Source organism: Symphodus melops (genome assembly GCF_947650265.1).
Source record: "Symphodus melops genome assembly, contig: scaffold_183, whole genome shotgun sequence".
NCBI classification, from domain to species: Eukaryota; Metazoa; Chordata; class Actinopteri; order Labriformes; family Labridae; genus Symphodus; species Symphodus melops.
In genome coordinates, this window is record NW_027636705.1 from 11,656 (window position 1) to 22,500 (window position 10,845).

At 48.0% G+C, this 10,845-nt stretch overlaps 1 protein-coding gene across 1 annotated transcript in view; it reads right to left on the reverse strand.

The window, feature by feature from the left end:
• Window positions 1–1,593: 1,593 nt before the first annotated feature.
• mvb12a (multivesicular body subunit 12A) overlaps window positions 1,594–10,845 on the reverse strand; it is an 11,744-nt gene continuing 2,492 nt past the window's right edge. Inside the window, exons 2-10 of the mRNA XM_079372933.1 lie at window positions 8,976–9,065; window positions 8,153–8,236; window positions 7,971–8,070; window positions 7,334–7,463; window positions 4,028–4,168; window positions 3,075–3,184; window positions 2,946–3,004; window positions 2,791–2,856; window positions 1,594–2,515 (exon numbers count right to left, since the gene is read on the reverse strand). Coding sequence (XP_079229059.1) covers window positions 2,429–2,515; window positions 2,791–2,856; window positions 2,946–3,004; window positions 3,075–3,184; window positions 4,028–4,168; window positions 7,334–7,463; window positions 7,971–8,070; window positions 8,153–8,236; window positions 8,976–9,065 — 867 coding nt within the window. The 3' untranslated portion in view covers window positions 1,594–2,428. The remainder of the gene's footprint in view (window positions 2,516–2,790; window positions 2,857–2,945; window positions 3,005–3,074; window positions 3,185–4,027; window positions 4,169–7,333; window positions 7,464–7,970; window positions 8,071–8,152; window positions 8,237–8,975; window positions 9,066–10,845) is intronic.

A 10,845-nucleotide genomic window follows, 5' to 3' on the forward strand; every position in this document is an offset into this window, starting at 1 on the left:
CACTGAAGGTGACACAACATAACCTGTATCATAATGGAAATGGCAGTAAACATGCACAGTTAAACATTATTAATAACCACATGACTGAACAGTGACTATAACTTAATTCAACACACTTTTACTAACTAGACATTAACACTCCCATGAGCCTTTACTCCACAAACTGTCCAAACTCAGAACAACTAGAAAGCTCTCCATGGAGGTCAGGCGAGTGGATCGGGGTTAAATGGAAGAGGATGACCTGACGCAGGTGCAGGTAGGTGTGCAGGAGTTCAGAGAGGTACAGAGGAGCGAGGTCATGGATGACCATATGGTGACAAGCAGAACTTTAAGACATTTTGTGTCTCCTACACATCTGGTCGCCTACATTCATAAGGAGTGATGCTTCAGTCCTGACGTAAATCCACAAGACTGAACAGTGTTTGTGTCTTCATTGAACTTTGTCTTCACCCAGCAGCTTCATTAACAACATAAAAAGGAAAGACAGACAGACAGACAGACAGACAGACAGACAGACAGACAGACAGACAGACAGACAGACAGACAGACAGACAGAAGGTGGCAGCAAAGTGTTGTGGAATTTTTTTCTATTACCAAAGACTGAAAATAAAGAGTGAGAAGATCTATTCAGAAAAGAACCCCGAGATCAATCTGGTCTCAATGAACATTTATTGGAAGGCAGAATCAGCGTTGGAAGACCCCTCTCTCACACGGTGAGGAGAGAAAGAGGCTAGTGTGAGAGAAGAGACTACATGACTATTTACCATCTCCCCAGGCTGAGAAGGAGAAGGAGTCCAGTCCACATGTACAGAGAGAAACAGAATAAAGGGAACGAAATGATTCTAAGACACTTCACATACATTTTATATGAGACCTTTGTACAACGCATAACATTTTCCAAAAGCTCCAGAATATAACCTGTGATTCAACAACAAGAAGGATGTGACATAATCAACAGGTGGAGCTGAAGGGGTCACTGTGCTTCCACCTGTAATCGTAGATTATCTCTGCTGCATGCTGCAGGACTCAAACCGAGAAGAGCAAGACACTCGATGCTGAAGTGTAAAATCCTGCAGTTCTTCAATTGTCCACTAGAGGCTGGTTGTGAAGCACAGGAAGTCACGTACACACCCATTCAAAAAAACTTCCATTCACCGACCCGAGCCCGTCTCACCTTGTGTTCCTGCACGGCGTCTGAACCAGGTGTGGTCGGACCCGAGCCCGTCTCACCTGGTGTTCCTGCACGGCGTCTGAACCAGGTGTGGTCGGACCCGAGCCCGTCTCACCTGGTGTTCCTGCACGGCGTCTGAACCAGGTGTGGTCGGACCCGAGCCCGTCACACCTGGTGTTCCTGCACGGCGTCTGCACCAGGTGTGGTTGTTCAGAAGGAGTAGAGGAGCTCGTCACGTGCGGGCCCCTGTGAGTCCCTGGTGCTGTACAGTCCCCCCCCCCCCCCCCCCCCCACCATTACTTGCTGATGCTCGTTTAATGCAAAGGTGACGGAGGAGCTAACGTTAGCCTGTGCTCTCTGCAGGTAGAAAGGTGTGGAGCTGACCCACAGATGTGTTTTAAGGAGGACTCTGGAAACCTGCACAGCTGTTTGGTACAGTTTTATTTCTCCATGAATTGACAGTTTGTTATAAAAACAAGAAATGAATAAAGTGTACATGATGCAGATAAATATTTGGCCCTTTCTCTGCCTGACAGAAAAAATAACAACACAATAACATCTCCCCGTTTCCAACATTTCAGTTTAAATATGAGCAACACAAGAAGACAGACTCCTCCTCACCCCCAGAGAGATAAATAGGTTGAAGTACAAAGCTGTAATAAAGGCTTGTCTTCATACAGGAAGAAACCTCCATCATACATTTAGACATGTTAGTGTAACACGTGAGGACACACGTTCACCAGGACTCATTAAAACAGCTGCTTCAGTGACTGAAGGTTTGTCGAGCTCCGTGGGTTCAAACATGTTCAGTGATGACACGTTTCACACAGACAAGCAGTCAGTCTAAAGGAGCAGCCCCTGGGTTTGCCAGATATGATGTTGCACCATGTCCTAACAGCAGGGGGCGACAGACATGTTAAATAAGGTGACTGTGTCTTCACCTGTGGTAGCTCCAGATGTTTTCTAAGCAGCAGCTTTAATGAGTCGCTCGAGGTTGATGCTGCAGATTAGAAACAGAAATCAACAGAAGTGTTCCAACACACAGATGTCCTTCAGAGCAGGACCGCATGAAGACTTCATGATACAACAGAAGGAATGGAGCGGAAGACGTTTATAAAAGCAGATTGTCAGAGTGGAAACAGACGTGCCTTTCTGTGACCTTTAAACTGGCGTTCTGATTCACCATGAAGTCTAATCCTTCATCTTCACCATGATGTCAGGTGGAGTAACTGGATCAGCTCTGTCAGAGTTCAAAGGTCACTGCTCTGACTGGGTTTCCCCTGCTGACACTGACGGTCTGGTCCTTTTGGCAGCGTTTTCCTCCACAGCAAAGGCGTAGTGATACTGAGGACATGAACAGAACCGGGTCAGCACATTAACATTAGCAATCCCCTGGGCTGCAGGTTCTTAAGTCTTCCAGGCTGGATCCAAAGGTACCTGGACCTCTCCGCTCTCCTCCTCTGAAAGGCTCAGTTCTAATGTTCTCATGCTAGATCATGAGCATGATACTGATCCACAGAGCGAGCTCCGTCCAGGGAGTTTGGATCTGAAGAAGCCTTTCGGAGGAGGACAGGGGACATGTTTGGATGCTGGATTGGCGTGGAGTCGACTCAGCCTACCTCGTTTTCGATGTCCTGCAGAGACTTGATCTGAATGTTGTTCAGTTGAGAGTTCATCTGAAGAGCCTGAGAAGAAGACGTGATGTTCATGTTTACGTCAGAGGCTTTTAACACATCAATCATGACCTCAGTAAAGGGTTCATTATCAAACGTACAGGGCTGTTCGTCTGGATGTCAAACTTCGGATGGAGGCTGAATGGAACTCCGTCTAGAGCTGCACAGAAGGTCAAAGGTCAGCGGCTTGGCTCTCCTTCAGTGAATGATTATTAATATATGATGGATACCTGTGACTCCCTGGATGCTGCTGTCTGCAGGTTTGTCCGGGGTATCTTTGGTATGGAGGCTGCGACGTCTCTGACTCAACTTGTTATGCGGTAGCGGAGGAGGAGGGTTGCTATGGAGACAAACACGCATCCACGGTCGCATTCAATCACATCTTGCACTTTCAGAGCTGACCTGAAGGTCAGCAGGCAGCGCCTCATTGTCTAATGAACATCAGGCTGGTTTTAGAAATCATCACGAAGGAGATGAAACTAACTTTACTGTCACTCATTTACATTTGGACGCAACATGATAATCAACCAATCACAACTCATCCTGCCTGCTCTGCCCCGCCCACTCATCTTCACTGACTCACACACTGCCCCGCCCACTCATCTTCACTGACTCACACACTGCCCCGCCCACTCCTCTTCACTGACTCACACACTGCCCCGCCCACTCCTCTTCACTGACTCACACACTGCCCCGCCCACTCCTCTTCACTGACTCACACACTGCCCCGCCCACTCCTCTTCACTGACTCACACACTGCCCCGCCCACTCATCTTCACTGACTCACACACTGCCCCGCCCACTCCTCTTCACTGACTCACACACTGCCCCGCCCACTCATCTTCACTGACTCACACACTGCCCCGCCCACTCATCTTCACTGACTCACACACTGCCCCGCCCACTCCTCTTCACTGACTCACACACTGCCCCGCCCACTCATCTTCACTGACTCACACACTGCCCCGCCCACTCATCTTCACTGACTCACACACTGCCCCGCCCACTCATCTTCACTGACTCACACACTGCCCCGCCCACTCATCTTCACTGACTCACACACTGCCCCGCCCACTCATCTTCACTGACTCACACACTGCCCCGCCCACTCATCTTCACTGACTCACACACTGCCCCGCCCAGGTCAGAAGTCAGAGTGAGAAAGAGGTAGTGAGTTTTGTACCTGGGTCTGAGGGGGAGGGGGGCAGGGGGCTGGTCCATGGAGAGTCTGCGGAGGTCCAGACTGACGCTGCGGGGCTTTGCTTGCGGCAGAGGGCTTGAAAAATAACCCTTTCTGCACCAGAGCACATAACCATGGACGTCTCTGTTGAGAAAGTGTTTTTATACGTTAACAAATCGGCTTAATTATAATGACAACCTGCAGAGTATGAATGATCTGTAAACAACAACATGTGTTTATGTGGTCTGTAAACAACAACATGTGTTTATGTGGTCTGTAAACAACAACATGTGTTTATGTGGTCTGTAAACAACAACATGTATTTATGTGGTCTGTAAACAACAACATGTATTTATGTGATCTGTAAACAACAACATGTGTTTATGTGGTCTGTAAACAACAACATGTGTTTATGTGATCTGTAAACAACAACAAGTGTTTATGTGCTCTGTAAACAACAACATGTGTTTATGTGGTCTGTAAACAACAACAAGTGTTTATGTGATCTGTAAACAACAACATGTGTTTATGTGGTCTGTAAACAACAACATGTGTTTATGTGGTCTGTAAACAACAACATGTATTTATGTGGTCTGTAAACAACATGTATTTATGTGGTCTGTAAACAACAACATGTGTGTTTGGGTGGTCTGTAAACAACAACATGTGTTTATGTGGTCTGTAAACAACACGTGTGTTTGGGTGGTCTGTAAACAACACGTGTGTTTGGGTGGTCTGTAAACAACATGTGTGTTTATGTGCTCTGTAAACAACATGTGTTTATGTGGTCTGTAAACAACAACATGTGTTTATGTGGTCTGTAAACAACAACATGTGTTTATGTGGTCTGTAAACAACAACATGTGTTTATGTGCTCTGTAAACAACATGTGTTTATGTGGTCTGTAAACAACAACATGTGTTTATGTGGTCTGTAAACAACAACATGTGTTTATGTGCTCTGTAAACAACAACATGTGTTTATGTGGTCTGTAAACAACAACATGTACTTATGTGGTCTGTAAACAACAACATGTGTTTATGTGGTCTGTAAACAACAACATGTGTTTATGTGCTCTGTAAACAACATGTGTTTATGTGGTCTGTAAACAACAACATGTGTTTATGTGGTCTGTAAACAACAACATGTGTTTATGTGGTCTGTAAACAACAACATGTGTTTATGTGCTCTGTAAACAACAACATGTATTTATGTGGTCTGTAAACAACAACATGTGTTTATGTGCTCTGTAAACAACAACATGTGTTTATGTGCTCTGTAAACAACATGTGTTTATGTGGTCTGTAAACAACAACATGTGTTTATGTGGTCTGTAAACAACAACATGTGTTTATGTGCTCTGTAAACAACAACATGTATTTATGTGGTCTGTAAACAACAACATGTGTTTATGTGGTCTGTAAACAACAACATGTGTTTATGTGCTCTGTAAACAACAACATGTGTTTATGTGCTCTGTAAACAACAACATGTGTTTATGTGGTCTGTAAACAACAACATGTATTTATGTGATCTGTAAACAACAACATGTGTTTATGTGATCTGTAAACAACATGTGTTTATGTGGTCTGTAAACAACAACATGTGTTTATGTGGTCTGTAAACAACAACATGTGTTTATGTGGTCTGTAAACAACATGTGTTTATGTGGTCTGTAAACAACAACATGTGTTTATGTGGTCTGTAAACAACAACATGTGTTTATGTGGTCTGTAAACAACAACATGTGTTTATGTGGTCTGTAAACAACAACATGTGTTTATGTGGTCTGTAAACAACAACATGTGTTTATGTGGTCTGTAAACAACATGTGTGTTTAGGTGGTCTGTAAACAACATGTGTGTTTATGTGGTCTGTAAACAACATGTATTTATGTGATCTGTAAACAACAACATGTGTTTATGTGATCTGTAAACAACATGTGTTTATGTGATCTGTAAACAACAACATGTGTTTATGTGGTCTGTAAACAACAACATGTGTTTATGTGATCTGTAAACAACAACATGTGTTTATGTGATCTGTAAACAACAACATGTGTTTATGTGGTCTGTAAACAACAACATGTGTTTATGTGGTCTGTAAACAACAACATGTGTTTATGTGGTCTGTAAACAACAACATATGTTTATGTGATCTGTAAACAACAACATGTGTTTATGTGGTCTGTAAACAACAACATGTGTTTGTGGTCTGTAAACAACAACATGTATTTATGTGGTCTGTAAACAACAACATGTGTCTATGTGGTCTGTAAACAACAACATGTATTTATGTGGTCTGTAAACAACAACATGTGTTTATGTGGTCTGTAAACAACATGTGTTTATGTGGTCTGTAAACAACAACATGTGTTTATGTGGTCTGTAAACAACATGTGTTTATGTGGTCTGTAAACAACAACATGTGTTTATGTGCTCTGTAAACAACAACATGTATTTATGTGATCTGTAAACAACAACATGTGTTTATGTGATCTGTAAACAACATGTGTTTATGTGGTCTGTAAACAACAACATGTGTTTATGTGCTCTGTAAACAACAACATGTGTTTATGTGGTCTGTAAACAACAACATGTGTTTATGTGGTCTGTAAACAACAACATGTATTTATGTGGTCTGTAAACAACAACATGTGTGTTTGGGTGGTCTGTAAACAACAACATGTGTTTATGTGGTCTGTAAACAACAACATGTATTTATGTGGTCTGTAAACAACAACATGTGTTTATGTGGTCTGTAAACAACAACATGTATTTATGTGCTCTGTAAACAACAACATGTGTTTATGTGGTCTGTAAACAACAACATGTATTTATGTGCTCTGTAAACAACAACATGTGTTTATGTGGTCTGTAAACAACAACATGTGTTTATGTGGTCTGTAAACAACAACATGTGTTTATGTGGTCTGTAAACAACAACATGTGTTTATGTGGTCTGTAAACAACAACATGTGTTTATGTGGTCTGTAAACAACACGTGTGTGTTTGGGTGGTCTGTAAACAACACGTGTGTGTTTGGGTGGTCTGTAAACAACACGTGTGTGTTTGGGTGGTCTGTAAACAACACGTGTGTGTTTAGGTGGTCTGTAAACAACACGTGTGTGTTTGGGTGGTCTGTAAACAACACGTGTGTGTTTAGGTGGTCTGTAAACAACACGTGTGTGTTTAGGTGGTCTGTAAACAACACGTGTGTTTGGGTGGTCTGTAAACAGCACGTGTGTGTTTGGGTGGTCTGTAAACAACATGTGGTAGATATCAGATTCAGTGGGTGAACAGTACTGACCCCACGTATGTGTAGTGCTGCAGCATCATTTTGCTTTTGGCCGTCAGCTTGATGTCCAGCACAGCTGTGTCCACGCTGCCCACCGGGACGACACGTACACACACACGCTTCTTCTTCGTCACTGATGCCTCTGGACACAAAACACACACAAACAAATAGTGACCAACTGACAGCAGAGGAGGAAACGCAGCTTCACACATCAGGACTGGAACTATTGTCATGTGGAACATGTAAACACATCACAGGGAGGAAGTTTCAGACTTTAATCCCTCTTGCGTCTGCAGCTGATCACAGGTTTAGGATGGGGACAGGATCTGAGGAGTTAGTGTCTCATGTCCTGTATTTTCACTTGACCTCGATGAGGACTGAGCGTTTGCAGCAGCTGCGACCACTTGGAGAAAAGACCCAGCATCCTTCTTACTGAGCACTGTGGACCTCATCCACGCTCTTCTCAACCAGCATCTCATCATATAGATGGGTCAATACCCATCACTTTGGCAACCAAGAACGTGGAGAACAAGCCGATGTTGGCCGTCTCCTTACAGCCGCAGCTCCAAGAGGTGGCACACAGAGACGGGAAGGTGGGAGAAGACCAGGAGGACTCTGGATGGTGCTGCTGGGTGTCAGCTGTACTCACTGGGCTCGAGGTGCTCGGCGATGTAACAGTAACCATGGGGGATGGAGTCCTTGTCTGAAATGAGCTGAATGTCTGACACCACCATCCCACCTGCCAGGTCCTGGAGAGAGAGTGAGCCATGCAGGGTGTTACAGACAGACAGGAGGGAACACCCAGGAAACAGACGTGACGCCTTCTCTTACCTTGCAGTAACACAGGTAATAACCAGACTTCATCCCAAAGCTGCGAGTAAAATTCGCTGCTGCTCCGTCTTCTGTGATGCTGATCTGCAGAGGGAGAAGGAAAAGAGGGACGATGAGATTTACCACATCAATAACATGATAAGGGGGGCACCAGTGGCCTAGTGGTTAGTTCATGAACCCCATCTACAGAAGCCCTCTAAGTGGATAGGTCGGATTCAAACCTGGGCCTCTGCACATGGGCGCCCTCATGTCTTGTTTTTATTTGCCAAATATAGCAACATGAGGTGATTTCAGACCGACCAGTTCTGAGGACTGAAGAGGAACGATCCAATCTCTGAGCCGTCTGCATTCACATCAGAGAGCAGGAGCTACAAAGGTTCCTCTAAACCTGCTTCTAGGAACTCAAAGAGTTAATATGCAGCTCTGACTGTTGTGGCCTCCGCACACTTCTGAGTGGAAATGTGTAGGAGAACTGATTTAATGTCATTTAACATGAAACTGAAGTTCTGCACAGAGTTTCCAACTCTTTGAGTAAACACAGCGCTCCCTCTGTGGAGGGCCCGGGAGGGGTTTTAGAAAGACCCCGAGGCAGACTTTGAAAGAATCCAGTGGCTAAACAAGTTTTTCTTTTTCTGTTTCTGGAAGAAAAATCAACAGAGAGTTGACGTCACTTTAAAAACACTCTAAAGGTCAAACACTCAAACTTTCCTATTTTGCTTTTCCAACAACGTCGTTTAAAACCTGCAGCGGTTTCCTTTTGATCGGTCAGACTTAAAACAAAGTGACAAAGAGACTTTTTCATGCAGCTTTGATGTCGGCCTACCAGAGTGAAGTCTTTAGGGCAGGTGCTGGTGTTAGAGGTCCACGCCACTCCCGTGATTGGCCGGACGCCCCCACGTTCCATCAGAGACATCTGAGGATCAGAAATAGAAAAGTGTTCATAAAAACAGTCAGTGAAATGACGACACTCAGCGGGAGGATCGTTATGTGGATGAAAGACAACAACTCCCAGAATTCACAGCAGCGCAGACAGAGGATGTCATGGTGCATGTGTTTACACACTTTCTATTCACATATCGCACGTCAACATTTTGATCAAACTTTTCACCGTTTTTCCTTCATCATTATCACAGCATCCACTTTTTGTTCTGTTATTACAGAACTGAAGTCTGAAGAACGAATTCCCGATCAGCACCTGAACGCATCGTCACTGACTCAAACAGGGACGTCTGTCTGTGTTCACAGCATCGACACCAGCAGTCGCCGACCCACCGACCCACCGACCCCCCGACCCGCCGACCCGTCTACCGTCAGCAGCCAACCCACCGACCCGCCTACCGTCAGCAGCCAACCCACCGACCCGCCTACCGTCAGCAGCCAACCCACCGACCCGCCTACCGTCAGCAGCCAACCCACCGACCGTCAGCAGCCAACCCACCGACCCGCCGACCGTCAGCAGCCAACCCACCGACCGTCAGCAGCCAACCCACCGACCCGCCTACCGTCAGCAGCCAACCCACCGACCGTCAGCAGCCAACCCACCGACCCACCGACCGTCAGCAGCCAACCCACCGACCCACCGACCCACCGACCGTCAGCAGCCAACCCACCGACCCACCGACCCACCGACCCGCCGACCGTCAGCAGCCAACCCACCGACCGTCAGCAGCCAACCCACCGACCGTCAGCAGCCAACCCACCGACCCGCCTACCGTCAGCAGCCAACCCACCGACCCGCCTACCGTCAGCAGCCAACCCGCCTACCGTCAGCAGCCAACCCACCGACCCACCGACCCGCCGACCCGCCGACCCGCCGACCGTCAGCAGCCAACCCACCGACCCGCCGACCCGCCGACCCACCGACCCGCCGACCCGCCTACCGTCAGCAGCCAACCCACCGACCCGCCTACCCGCCGACCGTCAGCAGCCAACCCACCGACCCGCCGACCCGCCAACCCGCCTACCGTCAGCAGCCAACCCACCGACCCGCCTACCGTCAGCAGCCAACCCACCGACCCACCGACCCGCCGACCCGCCGACCGTCAGCAGCCAACCCGTCTACCGTCAGCAGCCAACCCACCGACCCGCCGACCCGCCGACCGTCAGCAGCCAACCCACCGACCCGCCTACCGTCAGCAGCCAACCCACCGACCGTCAGCAGCCAACCCACCGACCCGCCTACCGTCAGCAGCCAACCCACCGACCCGCCTACCGTCAGCAGCCAACCCACCGACCCGCCTACCGTCAGCAGCCAACCCGCCTACCGTCAGCAGCCAACCCACCGACCCACCGACCCGCCGACCCGCCGACCCGCCGACCGTCAGCAGCCAACCCACCGACCCGCCGACCCGCCGACCCACCGACCCGCCGACCCGCCTACCGTCAGCAGCCAACCCACCGACCCGCCTACCCGCCGACCGTCAGCAGCCAACCCACCGACCCGCCGACCCGCCAACCCGCCTACCGTCAGCAGCCAACCCACCGACCCGCCTACCGTCAGCAGCCAACCCACCGACCCACCGACCCGCCGACCCGCCGACCGTCAGCAGCCAACCCGTCTACCGTCAGCAGCCAACCCACCGACCCGCCGACCCGCCGACCGTCAGCAGCCAACCCACCGACCCGCCTACCGTCAGCAGCCAACCCACCGACCGTCAGCAGCCAACCCACCGACCCGCCTACCGTCAGCAGCC